Source organism: Gambusia affinis, linkage group LG23, assembly GCF_019740435.1.
Source record: "Gambusia affinis linkage group LG23, SWU_Gaff_1.0, whole genome shotgun sequence".
Classification (NCBI taxonomy): domain Eukaryota; kingdom Metazoa; phylum Chordata; class Actinopteri; order Cyprinodontiformes; family Poeciliidae; genus Gambusia; species Gambusia affinis.
In genome coordinates, this window is record NC_057890.1 from 19664051 (window position 1) to 19679496 (window position 15446).

Here is a 15446-nt window from a genome sequence, read left to right on the forward strand (position 1 = left end):
CCAACATCATCATCATCACCATCATCATCATCATCATCATCACCAACATCATCACCAACATCAACATCATCATCATCATCATCACCATCATCACCATCATCACCAGCAGCTCAGGACCGTCTGTGCAGCAGCATCGCCCCCTGCTGGCACTCCACAGTCACTAACTACTGTGGTGAATATTTGGGTTTAGTTTTTCAAAGTTTATTTTTTATGCTTCATCTGCAGCTCAGAGGTTCACATGTAAGCAGAATTTACTGGACTTTCATCATCTGAACTTTAAAGTCCAGTGAGGCGTTCTGATCCGTTTCCATGGTTTCCTTTGAACTGTGGAAAACAGCAGCTGCACAGAGTCCTGTGGGTTATTGGAGGTTTAACGCCGTATTTCCTCTAAGTAAAATGTTATTTTACTATTCCTGAGGTTCTTTTTATTATAAGACAATATTTTCTTCAAATAAAAATATTCAATTACAAAATTTTAATAAATTTATAGTTAAGATGCTCTCCTAATTTACTAATCTTATAATAATAGAGTATAATATTCTGCACTGATAATAATAAAAATCTCAGTATAAAACATCTAAAGTTAATTTAAAACAATAAAAATTCTAAAACATCTCATGGTTTTGTGTGGATGAAATATTTCAGCATTTGGAAAATTGGGATGATCCCCTCTATTAGAGGAAATACGGTAGAAACAGGCAGGAAGTCGGTGGCTGCAAGTTTCCATCTGTCTGATTTTATATCATAAATAACTTTTATTTATACTAAACAGCTGAATTTGGGACCAGATTTGTTTTTATTTGATCTTTAGAAACAGAATTTTAAATCTATACTTTCTAGATACATTTTAGTTCATAAAAAAGTTTTACCAAAGATGAGAAAATAATTTCTTTCTTGAAGAAACGTTTTTTCAGCCACAGGCTTCCAGAAACCTTTCAGAGAAGAAGCCAGACAGGAGATCACCACTGTGCAGACGGCCGGCCGAACCCGAACCCGTTACCTGCCTGGGACCCGGCTCCATCAGGCTGGACCAGTTCTTCACTCTAAACAGTTCATGCTTTTACTTTGAAATGCCTCTGAATTCACAGGAAACCAGGATCATGCATATCTACAGGGCCTAAGCTACCATGCGGCGCAGCAGAGTCAGCATCACGCTGCTGGAGCGATCCGCCACAGATCAGCGCGATGCTGACGCTTTAGGAATAAAGACGCTGCAGTCTGGTGTGTCTGAACATCCACAGAATTATCAGGATTTACATGATATTTTCAGAAAATCATGAAATACTGAGAAAACGATCCAACGGGAACGCACCGGCTCACGTCAGGAAGTCGTTTCTGCTGGTCTTAAAAAACCCAAATGAAAGAAATAAGTAATGATAAAACTTCAGATTTTCTGTCTGTCTCTCAAACGTTTCTATGGAAAAATCTGTTGAAAACGGTCAAAACATCCAAATCACCAATTTATGAAGTTACAATTATATAAAAAAGTTTGTTTTTATTTGTGGAAAACTGTTCAGCAGAGAAAACTAAACTCCTGGTTTCCATGAACCAAAAGCAAACACTAAAATCATCTGGATAAACGTGTTTGAGGGCCAAGAATGCGGCCCTGAGGAACACCACGGAGTTCGCTTCCTCCGTTCAGAGTTCTAGACGAGGCGTCAGGAAAACCCGGAGTTCCTGGTTCAGAGCCCTGAGGGACTCCAAGAGTCTGTGGAAGAATTAACACACACCAGACTGATCTGTGCGTCTCTGAGTTCAAACTGTGACCGACGGACTGTGGCGGGTGAACATGCCCCAAAGTGCAGCCGGCGCTTACTTACCACGGATTAATATAAAAAGCCAAAAGATAGTCAGTCCAAAGGCAGGATGGCAGGAGGGTAAGGAAGGCAAAGAGGCTTCTTCGCCTGAAGGTTCAAATAAACACAGAGAAAATAAAGAGAACAGACACCAGGGGGCGACAAAACATGGAGCTCCGTTAGTAAAGAGGCTTCGTTAGTGCAGTTAAAGCATCATGCTGCCACCGCCGCTCAGAGCCTCACTGAACGGCAATGACATCACCGCCGGCTCCGCCCACAACGCCCAGCCCGGCCAGCCCCTCAGAACGCCGCATGGCGCCGTGACGGTTCTGATGAGCTCAGCAACGAGGGGGGAGGGACGTCAAAAAACAGCAGAGGCAGACTGGGAGTGGAACCGTCAACCAGAACCAGAAAACCCGAATTAGCATTACTGTGGAATAGTTCAAGTAAATGTTGGTCGGCTCTCTGGAACAGATCCGATGGGACCCATCCGGTCCTCTGGTTCTGACCTAAATCACCTTCTTCCTCTTCCTCACAGAAACACAGCTGCCCTTCACAATAAGAGCACGACACACTGATGAAATGTTTAGTGGTGGGGTTCTGCCTTTACTGATCGTCTTTCAGCTCTTATATTAACCATCAGAACCAGAACCAGAACCTTCAGCCACAGCGCCGACTCAGAGGCTTTTATTTTGAAAGGATGACTAATGGACTGCTCTCATTTCTGTTTTTAGGTGTTTGAAAGAACAATTGGGTCTTAAAGTCACAGATTAGACCTGAACCTTCATCTTCAACAGACAGCGTCTATCATCATCATCATCATCATCATCTTAAAGGGCCACACGCAACATTAAAGCTGCAGCTGCAAGTTCACATCCCAACCTCCTCATCAATCTGTCCCTCCACTCGGCTGCTTTCTGTTGGGTGTGTGCAGCTGTGAAATGAGGAAGTGATGCTGCGGTGGCCCGTCGCCAACGGCAACCCAACCACCTGCAGCAGCAGCAGAAGAGGAGGAGGAGCGTACCAGTTGTAAGGAAGCTTCCCGTCTCGCTCAAACGAGGCGAAGTTAACGAAGGTCTCGGCGCCGCAGTTCCTGCAACACCAAATGACGGGATCAGACAGGAAGTCACGGAAAAACAGGAAGTCAGCAGGAAGTGAAGAATAACGGCAAATCAGCCTCTATCTGCTTAATTCAAACCACTCATGTTACGCAAAGCAATTATTCTCACTTCACGTTATTTCTTCACTAAATAAGGAAGTTAAAAAATGACTTGAAACAAAAGACAAAAAATAAAAACCCAGAGCAACCAAAACAGAAACTAAAATAAAACAAAATAACCCGAGTAAAAAGAGTAAAAATAAAGATAAATCACAATAAAACAAAATCTGACAGAAATTAAAAGTATTTAATTAAATCATCCTGGTTTTAATTTTATTTAATTTATTAATAATCAGGACAGTGGCTTCTAATAAAGTGCAGAATTGGCCACAAACATTTAATAAAGTCGGGAAAATAAAGCTGAAATTAGTAAAATTCACACAAGAACAAACCTAGAAAAAGATAAAAATGTTCAGTTATGCTTTACTGTTTAAATCTGGCAAACATGGAAAAGGTTTTGCTTTGAAGTCTACAATAATTTCTGCTTTCTACAGAAATTCAACAGCTTACTTAAAATATTGAGTTAATAGTTGATCTAGTAGACAAAAATAAAACTGAAAGTTTTTGCTGTAATTCTTAAAGGAAAATACCAGCAGAAACTCCTTTCCAGTTTAGACACCAGAAGGTCTTCAGATTATTATTATTATTATTGTTATTATTATTGTTGTAATTCTGTTGATGTTGGTATTTTAATAAATCCTTTTTTTCCTTCTGTTTTCTGAACATTTCAACATTTTAATCTGAGTTCAGATCAGGAAGCTCTTCAGATCCTCTCAGGATGAACCGGTCTGCCTCCTGTTGCCATGGTGATGGCACGTTGCTGATGCGGAGCCTCACCTGGTCATCTGCAGGTGTTTCTTGCGAAGGACAAGCAGGAAGAGGAAGAGCAGGCTGATGAGCAGGACGCTCAGCACGGCCAGCGCCGAGATGGCCGCCACGCTCGGGTTCATCTCTTTGGCTGCACACACACACACACACACACACACACACACGCGCGCGCGCACTGTTACATCATAAGGAGGTGGAGCCTACTCTACACCTGCTCAACACCTTCACAATAAAAGCCTCCTGCTGGCTTTATTGAGGCGGGTTTAAACAAAAGCAGGAATAATTCATCAGGCCCGTTAGTCACACAGGAAGTCCAGCAGGAAGTGGATTTAAAGTCAGGGAAGACATGGTCATCACTTATTTAAATTCTAGTTCTGCAAACTGAAGATGACAGGAAGTCTTTATTTATAACTTCCTGTTTGAATGTGATTCCCTTAAAGATGTTTCAGTTTAGAAGTGTTGATTAATCTGCAACAGGTTGATGAAAATCATCTCAACATGATCAGGATAAAAACTAAAATCATCTTAAATTCATTTAATTAAAACAGAAGTTGGTCTTAAAAGCATTTCATTTTGTGGTGGCAGCACCGTTTCATCTCTTGTAGTTTATTTTTCTAGCAGGATTTTTGTTTAAGACAAACACAAACATCTCAAGGCGGCTAATGCTAACTAGCTGCTAATATATCCAACTAGCTGGTTTTTTAGGGTAAAAGTAAATTTAGCATTGGTTGCTGGGTGATGTTTGTCTTACTGAGTTATCCTTCGCTGTGTGGAAGCAAGTTCAGCAACTTTACTGTATTAAACATGTTTTAATGACGCAGGTCTTAAATTTAATCCATTTTGGTCTTAAAAAGTCTTAAGTTTGAGTTGGTAAAATCTGCAGGAGCCAGAACCTCTGAGACCAGAACCAGAACCGCTGGAGTGAGACTCAGGCATCTGGCTGACTGCATTCAGAGGGAAACAGAATAAAAAGTCTGCCACACTTTTCAGATTTTTCTACTACTTTGAGTTGATCTGGTTAAAATATGTTTAAGGTTTCCACAGCGCCCCCCACTGCTGCGGCCCGACTCCACGGCGCCCCCTACCTGCGGTGGTGATGGTGATTCGGGCCGGCCGGCTGGCTGAGCTGTAGCTGAAACTCGTCACGCTGCAGTTGTAGCTGGACGACGGAACCAGACCCGAAACGGTCAGAACCTGAGCGGTGGAGGTGATGGGCTCTCCGACCTGCAGGGGGCAGCAACATGTCAGAACAGAACCACAACCCGTTTGTCTGAGCACGCTCAGTGTGAGGCTTCTGACTGAACTTGGGCAAATGGTTCTGATCCGATCAATGTTCTGAACCGGGTCAGGCAGTCAAACTGTGGTCCATCATCTGGTTCCAGAACACATCGGAAACTCTTGGAGGAAATTTCAGAACCAGAACCAAAACCTGAGGATTACTGTGGTCCTGATTATTCTGGACCAAATGGGCTGAGGTGAAGCGGTTCTGGATCAGATGGTTCAGAACTTTTTATTAAATTCTGATGGAAACAGGAAAACAATAAAACAATAACTAAATCTGAAAGAATAAACTGTTAAAAAAATGTAACCATAAAAAAAGACAACTAAAAAACATTAAATGAGATAGAAATCGGGTCGGATCAGAACCAGAGTTGTGGTTCTGTAAAAACAAACAAATATTGACGATAAAATCTCTTCCCCGTTTTAACGCTCAGCTTCCCTTTCTGCTGGTTCTGGGTCCACTCTGCAGGAGAACCCCCCCGGTTCTGAACCCAGACCCGGTGTGAGGCGGGCTTACCTTCAGCTCCTTGCTGGCCCAGTTGGGTCGACACAGAACCTGGTAGTAGTCCACCACGCCGTCCTCGCTCCACAGCAGCGTGACGGACGAGTGCGTGGCGTTGACGGCCAGCAACAGGCGGGGAGGGGCCGGCTCTGCGGGACAAACTCTCCATCAGCTGGGCTGAACCGGGCTGAACCGGGCTGAACCGGACCGCTGCCACTTCCTCTGAGCGGCGCCACTTAAAGACGCCAGAAGAGGAAGTGGACCTGGCCAGTTTCTGTTTCACTTTCACAGATGAGTCCGAATGCGCGGTGCTGGACGGGCAGAACCCAGCAGAACCTCTGAGCTGAAAAACTGAAACTAAAACATTTCATCCTGAGTCAAACTTTCTGTTTGGGTTTGGGAGGGTCAGCACAACCAGAACCAGTTCCTGGACCTGCAGAACCCGTCTGGATGGACGAAGCCACTGCCACATCCTCTACCTACAGCTGTCAGACATGGCGGTGGCAGCACCATGCTGTGGGCTGAAACGTGAAGCAGCAACAACAGCTGGACCGAGACGTTTGGGCTCTTCAGCCAATCAGGACAGGTGTGGTCCAGATCCTGCTCACTGATTGGTTGAGGGGGTGTATGTATAATTCTGACCCCCTGTGTATCAGAGGAAATCCTGAATAAAGTTATGAATGTTCTGGACAGATGGGAGTCGCCATCTTTAGGTCCACTGCTGGCTCTGAGCGGGTCATGGAGTTCTCTGGCGCCCCTAGTGGCAGAACGGAGAACTACAACAACAAACCTTTCACATTTATTCCTAATTTTAAAATTCTTCAGAAAAGTTCAGATGATCAGATTAAGAATTTTCTGAAATAAAATGGAATATTTATGGTGACATCGTTCATCATCAGGCTGAAAATTAATTCCTGTAGTGATTCTTTAACACTTTTAATAAATTACTAAAACTAACAAGGAATTTCTACATTAATCTTTTTAAATTGTAAAATAAAAATGATTTAAGTTGGAAGTCATCAGTTCATAGATAAAATTAATAAAACATTTATATAAAAATATTAAATAGTTACTAAATAAAATAAATGATTTGAAGTTTTATGTGCAACAATAATTAACATCCATAAAATTTTAGTGAAAAAATTTTACTTTTGATTTCTTGTGATCAACGGTTTTTCCTGGCGTCCGGATCCGTTCTGAGGAACCGAACCTGGCTGACAGAATCAAGCCTTCTGCAGTGTGTGTGTGTTCTGGTCCGGTTCTGACCCAGTTTGATGATGTTGGGAACCGACGTGTTCCTGCTGCGCTCTGTGCACGCCGTCACCGTCAGGTTGTAGATGTCTCCTGGCGGTAGCGGCAGGCTGGCCCGCATGGCGTTCCGGGTTACCTGGGGAACAGAACCGACTCAGTCTGACGCTATGGAGGTCCAAGCCGCCCCGTCAGAACCAGAACCGGGTTCCTTACGTCTACAGAGTATCCCCTCTGTGGCCCCTTCTTGCCCACGGCCTCCACCTGCCAGTGCAGCATCCTGGAGTGGCTCAGGTCGATGAAGAGCTCGCCGTAGGTCCACCGGACCGCCAGAACCCCCTGGGAGTAATCCACCGACGAAATGTGGGGCGCCTCCGGAGCTGGGAACAGGTTCGGTCAGACAGAACCTCCGACTGGACCAGAACAGTGCTTCTGGATCCAACAGCTGGTTTCAGTCCCGGTAACCGGTTCTGGTCCATACCTGTCACGAAGCTGACCGTAGAGCTGTCGCAGCAGGTGAGCGGCGGGTCTCCCCAGGTCACCATGGAAACCCTGAAGTTGTAGTACCAGGCAGGCAGCAGGTCGGTGACTCTCTGGGGACAAACAGAACCAGAACCGGGTCAGCAGCGGCCAGCGGCACAAAGTGCCGACCATCCGGAGACGGAGCTTGCCACGGTAGCGATGACGGAGGCGGTGGCGGCGATCTCATAGTAGGTGGTCCACTCGGACGCCAGCGTGACGGGGTTGAAGAAGAACGTCTGCAGGATGTACTTCCTGAAGGCCACGTGGTACGGCCGCTGCCAGCTGAGGACCACCGCCGTGGGGCCCAGCGGGTACACCGCCAGTTCCCGCACACCTGTGGGCTCTGAGCCAAACACACCTGGTCAGTCGGCAAGGCTCCGCCCACACAGGAAGTAGTAGGGAAACTCACCGATGTCGATGATGACCGGTTCGGACGGCGGGCTGGTCAGAGGGCCGTTGGTGTGGTAGACGACCACGCGGTACTGGGCGCCAGGCGTCAGGTTGCTGATGATGTCACTGGTCGAGTTCTCCTGTGAAAACAGAAAAGTTCAGTAACTCTGAGGCCGACCAGGAAACAACGGCAACCGGACGAGGCAGTTCTGTGAGTCTGTTTGGGCCGGCGGTACCTCGCTGCAGTAGGTGTTCTCCATCCTCTGGCTCAGGCTGGGCTTCAGGCAGGTGGTGGACACGACCGACACCAGGCTGCCGTTGTGGCTCTGAGGGGACGGAGCCCAGGAGACGGCGGCGGTGCTGGAGTCCAGCAGCCTGACGCTGACGCCCTGAGGACGCTCACGCAGCTCCTCCAACAGCTCACCGCTGGGACCTGGATGGATTCACACGGACCCATCAGGACCAGAACCACGCTGGATCCAAACAGAACCTTTAACATCCTGAACGAATCAATGACGATCCAGGAGGATCGTTCAGAGTTGACACGTCTGCTGAAAGTTGTGGTTTAAGCAGGTTTAAGCAGCCATATTGTTTCCGGGTCGTTTCCGGACCTGCCGGTTCTCCAGAGACTCACTGAGGTAGAAAGTGAAGCCGGTGTCGGTGCTGCTCTCCCGGGCCTCACAGTCTCCAGACGAACTCAGCGTGGTGACCTGGACTCGGTACGTTCCCGGCTCTGTCAGCTCCGTGAAGAACTCGTGCGTGTTCTCGTCCACAGTCGCCATCTCTGTGGAGTTCCCTAGAGACCAGACCAGTAGGTCAGAGACCTGGAACCTGGAAGAACTGGTCCATCACAGATCTTACATGGCGGGCGGGTCAGAGAACCCGTCACTGACGGACTGGTCCACCATGTGACCGGACCCTGCTGCTGCTCACCGTCCCTGTAGATGTAGACGTTGAAGCCGTTGTAGGAGGTCGGAGGTCGTGGGGGCAGCCAGCGCAGCTCCAGCAGGACGGGGGGCAGCGTGGTGGGCAGAACCGGAACCTCGGCGGGCACGGCCATGGCCGACCCCGGCTCGTTGGAGTCCTCGTACTCCGACACCACGGCGTTGACGAACTCCTCGTCTCTGTCAGCGGGCGAGATTTCCGTGGGGTCCAGCCAGTAGCTCTGAGGCTCCGCCTCCTCCGCACGGCTGCCGTTGCTAATGGCGACACTCTCCGTCACGTTCTGCGTCGCGTTGAAGGAAACCCGAGTCGCTTCCTCCTCTTCGAAGCCGACGTCCTCAGGCTGCGTCTCCGCCTCCTGCATCAGCTGGACGTCCCGCGCCCGGCGCGCCGCCACCTCATGCCCCCCCGCTGCGGCCCGGCGGGTCAGGGACAGAACCCTGTGGGAGACGTTGAGGGGCGGGAAGGGCACTGGGGGGGACAGGAGATGTGAGTGTCTTCTGACATCATCATCATCATCATCATCATCATCAGAGCAACAGCACTTAAACTGCCTGGAATCAAAGATGGACACTGATAAACCATTTTTAAAAAGCCTGGAAACTGCCTGGAAACTGCCTGGAAGTCTGGTCCCCTCAATTCTTCAGATTCAGTCGTTTCATCTGAACATTTCCATCAGAGCTGCATCCGCCTGAAGGAGTGAAGCATCTCACCTCTCATCAGGATCTTTGTTCAATACTTTAACTTAGACTTAGACATTATTGTCATTTTGTATGCACAGGGTGAATACATAACAAAATTTTGTTGCATACGGCTCAGGACAATGTTTTGAGGTTCCAATGAGGTTACTCCAGAATAAATAAAATACAATATAAAATATAAATATAAAATATAAAGTGCAGGAATGACAGTAAAATAGAAGTTATTTAACTATGTACATGAAGTGGAGACCAGTTATTTCGAGTGCAGTCCAGTTAAGAGTTCAGCAGTCTGATGGCAAGTGGGAAAAAGATGTTCCAGAACTTGGTGGACCTGAAGCTGTTCCAGAACCTGGTGGACCTGAAGCTGTTCCAGAACCTGGTGGACCTGAAGCTGTTCCAGAACCTGGTGGACCTGAAGCTGTTCCAGAACTTGGTGGACCTGAAGCTGTTCCAGAACCTGGTGGACCTGAAGCTGTTCCAGAACCTGGTGGACCTGCACCGGATGCTGCAGAACCTCTTTCCAGAGGGCAGCAGGGAGAACAGTCCATGGTGGGGGTGTGAAGGGTCACGGACGATGTTTCTGCCTCGGGACACGCAGCGCTGAGATGAAATGTCCTGAATGGAGGGAAGGGGAGCCCCGATGATCCTCTCTGCTGTTCACACCACTCTCCTCATGTTCTTCCAGTGGGAGGCGCTGCAGCCTCCCCACCACACAGAGAGGCAGCTGGTCAGAATGCTCTCTATGGTGCTTCTGTAGAACGTCTTGAGGATGGGCGGGGGCAGGTGAGCTCTTCTCATCCTCGGCAGGAAATACAAACGTTTCTGTGCCCTCTTGACCAGAGTCGTGGTGTTCACAGTCCAGGTGAGGTCATTTGTGATGTGCACCAGGAATGTGGTGCTGCTGACCACCTCCACAGCCGAGCTGTTGATGAGCAGTGGAGCGTGGCTGGGCCGGTTCTTCCTGAAGTCGACAATCATCTCCTTCGTCTTGTCAACGTTCAGGATCAGGCTGTTGTCTCTGCACCAGTCCACCAGCTGCTCCACCTCCTCTCTGTAGTCCAGATCGTTGTCGTCTCTGATGAGGCCCACCACCGTTGTGTCGTCCGCGAACTTCACGATGTGATTGGTGGCAAACCTGGGGGCGCAGTCGTGCGTCATCAGAGTGACCAGCAGAGGGCTCAGGACGCAGCCCTGAGGGGAGCCTGTGCTGAGGGTGATGACATCGGAGGTGTGTTGTCCGATCCGGACTGACTGAGGTCTGTCGGTGAGGAAGTCTAGTAGCCAGTTTCACAGGGGGGGGCTGAAGCCCAGGTGTCCCAGTTTTCAATAGCAAGAAACGGCATTACATCAGAGCGACCAGAACCAGGACCAGAACCAGAACCAGACTTTCTCCAGGAACCCCCAGGCAGTTTCTGGTCTGGGTGTTGCTCACCTGTGCGGTGGTGCAGCGGGCTGTGTGTGACGTCGCTGTGGCTGGTCAGCGCCGTCTGCAGCGCCGTCGCCTCGGAGATGAGCTGGAAGGTGATGTCCCGGTAGCACACGCCCGGCAGCCAGTGCTTGAAAACCGTCTTCCCTTTGTAGAAATCTGGAGACAAACAGAAGAGACGACCTGGAGAAACCGGTTCACCTTCAACCTGCCCGATTCCTCTCATTCCTCTGGAATCTGGAATAATCTGAAGGGGAAACCGGGATCATCCAGTCGGTGGGAACATTTTCCCACCGACTGGATGAGGAAGAAATGGGCTTCCAGGAAACACCGCCGTCTGAGTTTATGACTAGCGTTCCTCAGAGGTGACTGTTTGGAGATTAACATGTCATATTATTGGCTGGGATTACACTGCCACCATCAGGTCAGGCGAGAAACTACAGCCTGGTATTTATGTTTCTAAGCCGACATCAGGTTTCAGTTTTCCTCACCTTTATAGAGCATGGAGCGGCGCTCCATGCCCTCCGTGTAGCTGATGTTGACCCGGCTGAACACGGTTCTGATCGGTGGGTCGATGTCGAACACGACACCCGTTTCTGGAGCCTCTCTATAGTCTGAGATGTACGCGGCACGGACAGGAAGTGGCTCTGAGGAAACAGGAAGGTAGAATCATGAAATGTTTTCTGAGGAATTTAAAAATGTTTAAATAAAAATTCCAGATGAAAGTTTTTTCCGCTCCACTTCTAGCAACACACAATGATATCTGAAGGTCTGGTATCATACGGTCATATTTCATAAACAGGAGCGGCTGGAATGCTCCTTACTTGTGAGAACAGGAACACTCTTCATGGGTCGGGACCAGCTCTGTCCCAGTTTGACCAGTAGCCCCACCGTGTAGCAGAGGCCGTGGAACGACGCGTTGAACACCAGCGGCTCGCTGGTGTTGATGAACGGAACCAGAACCAGCCGAGGTTCTCCTGAGATCTGCACCGCGTACGCTGTGACGTTGTCCTGAAGGTCGCCGCGCTCCAGCGCCGCCACAATCAGTCCCCCCTGATTGGTGGACACCTGAAACGCCGAGGAAACCTGGAAAACACAGCCACGTGTCATCAGCTGACAGGAAGTTCAACCAGGCTCAGACAGGAAAGCAGAAAAACAACGGAATCTCACAATCCATCCGCCTCTCTGGAGTTCTGTGAAATAAAACAACGGTAACCAGGAGCGATCCCTGAGGAACTCCACTCTGAAGCAGCGCTGCAGGTGAAATGCCGTCACCTAAAACTTCTGATCTGGTTCTTGTTTCTCCAGTTTTCCTTCCTGTGACGGTTTAAAATGCTCGAAAGCCTTTCCTGGTTTCACGCAACAATTCTTTGACTGGATCGTTTTCTGAGTCCAAACCGATTCCTTTAGGGAACTGGATCCTCCAACAGAAAACACTGAACAGGTCCCTGACTGTTAAGCACTGTAACCTTTGACTCACTATAAAAATTCAGTAAACAATGAAATGAGTTTTGTGTCAACATCAAACAGTCTGCTATGTTTCAGATCATCAGTCGGATCCTATCAGAAAGTGAAACCCGGTCCGGTCGGTGGGATCGTCTCTCCTAGTCATCTGAACAGATTCTTCTTTCTGAACAGATTCCTGAACCTTTTAATTCCCAAACTTAAAACTGGACAGTTCTGCTGATCTCATCATTGATAGCAACATTGTGAAGTAAACCCCGTGGGGGAGGAAGAACCCGGAACCAGGAGGACAGGAGGTCCAAACGGACCCACCGGACTGGACCTCTTGTGACTCTACATGAAGCTTCCACAACCAGAACCAGAACCACCAGCTGAAGTTCTCCTGACTTCTCCAGCAGAGGTCCAATTGATGGGATGCAGCAGAACCCAGCTGGTTTCCTCTGACCCGGTTCTGAAACTCACTATTCAGAACCAGGGAGATCTCTGTGTGTGTCTCTTTGTGTGTGTGTGTGTCTCTTTATGTGTGTCTCTTTATGTGTGTCTCTCTGTGTGTCTTTGTGTGTCTCTATGTGTGTGTGTCTCTTTGTGTGTGTGTGTGTGTCTCTTTGTGTGTGTGTCTCTTTATGTGTGTCTCTCTGTGTGTGTCTTTGTGTGTCTCTATGTGTGTGTGTCTCTTTATGTGTGTGTGTGTGTCTCTTTATGTGTGTCTCTTTGTGTGTGTGTCTCTTTATGTGTGTCTCTGTGTGTGTGTGTCTCTCTGTGTGTGTGTGTGTGATCCTCAGTGATGCTGACAGACATCCCTCCTCAGTCAGGCTGCAGCCGACTGACCCACTTTCTGCCGGACAACGAGCTGCTGGCTGCCCGCACAGGACCATCCACCCCCCCTCACCTCACGTACTGAAACACGCACACGCTCAACACGCACGTTTCATTCAGCCCCGTCGCCTCCAGTGAGGCCGGTTCTGAACAAAGCCCTCCAACCGCGCGGTGCGTTCGGGCCTTGACCCACCTGGACCGAGCCGAGCAACAGGGCGGCGAGCAGCGGCGGGGACAGCATGCTGGCTGCCGGCTCTGAGCGCTCTCAGCCCGGCCTGGAGCCTCCCGCTCCGCTGCGCATCCAAACAATGGCGCTGTTTCTGCCGCAGCGGCCGACGCTCCGCGACGCTCTGCACAGATTCGATCTGCTGGAGTTTTCCGCTGCGCACCTCTAACTGCGCATCCTCAGCCGAACCGGACCTGCTGGGAGCCGGGGGAAGCGGGCCGTGCTGCGGGGTCCATGCCGCGGCCCGGAGACGAGCAGGAGGTTGGTGTTGGTCAGCCGGGATGAAGCTGCTGCTGCGCGGCGTCGCCCCGCCCTGCGCTGCGCGGAGCTCCGGAGGCTGCACGGAGACGCGCACCTCCTCCTCCTCCTCTTCATCAGACAGACGAACCACTGCCAGGGAAACATGTTCTGACCCAGTTATCTGGTTCGGAACCAACTCGGTTAAAAGTCCGCAGCACTGTATACTGTTCAGAGATAAATAATCACAGAAAAGCTGTTGAACTGGTTTTACAGTAAACTGAAGTTCAAAGAGTTTAAAACACTCCTGCACATCAGGAGCCGTTTGTTGCAAATAAACACAAATAATTTATTTGATTGACTCCATCATTAATTTACAAATGTCACTGCTTCAAACTAAATGCTTAATATTTTGTTTCAAAACTAAATATTTAGTTAGGAAGCGATGTAATTATTTGTTACCTAAATAGTTACCGACCTCTAGTAAGCGTGCTAGCCTGCTAACAAAATATTTGACTTGTTAGCTAAATGTTTGGCTAGAAAGCGGAATATTTAGTCCGGAAAAAAATATTGTCTGGAGCATAAATTTAAGTCTGGAGAATAACCTGGGCTGCACAGTGGCGCAGTTGGTAGAGCTGTTGCCTTGCAGCAAGAAGGTCCTGGGTTCGATTCCCGGCCCGGGGTCTTTCTGCATGGAGTTTGCATGTTCTCCCTGTGCATGGTGGGTTCTCTCCGGGTTCTCCGGCTTCCTCCCACAGTCCAAAAACATGACTGTCAGGTTAACTGGTCTCTCTAAATTCTCCCTAGGTGTGAGTGTGAATGTTTGTTTGTCCTGTGTGTCTCTGTGTTGCCCTGCGACAGACTGGTGACCTGTCCAGGGTGACCCCGCCTCTCGCCCGGGACGCAGCTGGAGAGGAACCAGCAACCCCATTAGGGCGAAGGGTGTTCAGCAAATGGATGGATGGAAAATAAACTTTACTAAACAAATATTTATCTACCAATCTATGTATTTAGTTAGCACGCTAGCTTGCTCACTAAATACTTAGCTTGTTAGATAAATGTTTTGTTAGCATACGAAATATTTATTTTGGAAAATAAATGTATACAATTTTAGTTTAGGAAATAAAAGTTACACTAAATATTTAGCTATGAACTTAAATATTTAGGTAGCATGCTAGTCTGTTAGCTTAAATATTTCGTTAGCAGGCTAAATATTTAGTTTGGAATATAAATACTTTGGAACTAATTCTGTAGTTAAGCTAAACATTTAGTTATTTCTTTCAGACTGGGTAACTTTATAAAGTTAAACTTGTACCTGGAGCTCAGGCTGTAAAACCTGAAGCATGTCTCCATTGGTCAGAAATGTTTCAGGTGTTCAGAGTTGGATCATTCTCAGTTCAGAACCTGATCCAACGGATGGAAGTCCATCATTCTCCCGCATGACGTCACACAAAGAAGCAGCGCCAACCAATCAGAAGCTTCCGGAGCCCAACTCAGATTTTTAGGGACAGAGTGTCTGATCCAGACACTCTGGATCAGACACTGACTCGCCTCAATAAAGGATCCGCTGCAGGGCCTGGGTTCACCAGCAGGGGGCGGAGGAGGTCCATTCACACATCAGAATCACAAACACATGAGAAATGATAAAACCACTGCTGCTTGATTGAATGATCCGGATCAGCCAGCTGACCGCAGCTACGGCAGCCTGCCGTTCCAAGAAGGACGTGAGACGGTAAAGAGATGCGGTTCTGGTTCTGATGAGATCCGATCCACTTTTAATGTTTTAATCTTTCCTGTTAAAAGTTTTTAAAAGCTTAATGAAAACAACATATTAAAGCCGTCTCTGCACTGCCCCTACTGGTGAGAACACAACACTGTTCCCAGTCCAGAACCAGTCCAGAACCTGTT

General features: G+C 48.4%; 1 protein-coding gene across 6 annotated transcripts in view; it reads right to left on the reverse strand.

Annotated features, from left to right (window-relative positions):
* Positions 1 to 14982, reverse strand: part of ptpro (protein tyrosine phosphatase receptor type O) — a 26073-nt gene extending 11091 nt beyond the window's left edge. For 2 of the 6 annotated variants that reach the window (XM_044108357.1, XM_044108354.1), the window contains exons 1-18: positions 14854 to 14945; positions 13269 to 13722; positions 11620 to 11881; positions 11287 to 11442; positions 10802 to 10954; positions 8660 to 9139; positions 8361 to 8522; positions 7963 to 8159; positions 7746 to 7866; positions 7486 to 7679; positions 7296 to 7407; positions 7031 to 7194; positions 6833 to 6953; positions 5582 to 5715; positions 4869 to 5007; positions 3793 to 3913; positions 2821 to 2889; positions 1821 to 1904 (exon numbers count right to left, since the gene is read on the reverse strand). In XM_044108357.1, the coding sequence (XP_043964292.1) occupies positions 1821 to 1904; positions 2821 to 2889; positions 3793 to 3913; positions 4869 to 5007; positions 5582 to 5715; positions 6833 to 6953; positions 7031 to 7194; positions 7296 to 7407; positions 7486 to 7679; positions 7746 to 7866; positions 7963 to 8159; positions 8361 to 8522; positions 8660 to 9139; positions 10802 to 10954; positions 11287 to 11442; positions 11620 to 11881; positions 13269 to 13316 (2717 nt within the window). In that variant the 5' untranslated portion in view covers positions 13317 to 13722; positions 14854 to 14945. Of the gene's footprint in view, positions 1 to 1820; positions 1905 to 2820; positions 2890 to 3792; positions 3914 to 4868; positions 5008 to 5581; positions 5716 to 6832; positions 6954 to 7030; positions 7195 to 7295; positions 7408 to 7485; positions 7680 to 7745; positions 7867 to 7962; positions 8160 to 8360; positions 8523 to 8659; positions 9140 to 10801; positions 10955 to 11286; positions 11443 to 11619; positions 11882 to 13268; positions 13723 to 14853 lie in introns of all 6 variants that reach the window. The other 4 variants (XM_044108355.1, XM_044108356.1, XM_044108358.1 and 1 more) reach the window with 4 other exon arrangements.
* Positions 14983 to 15446: the final 464 nt, after the last annotated feature.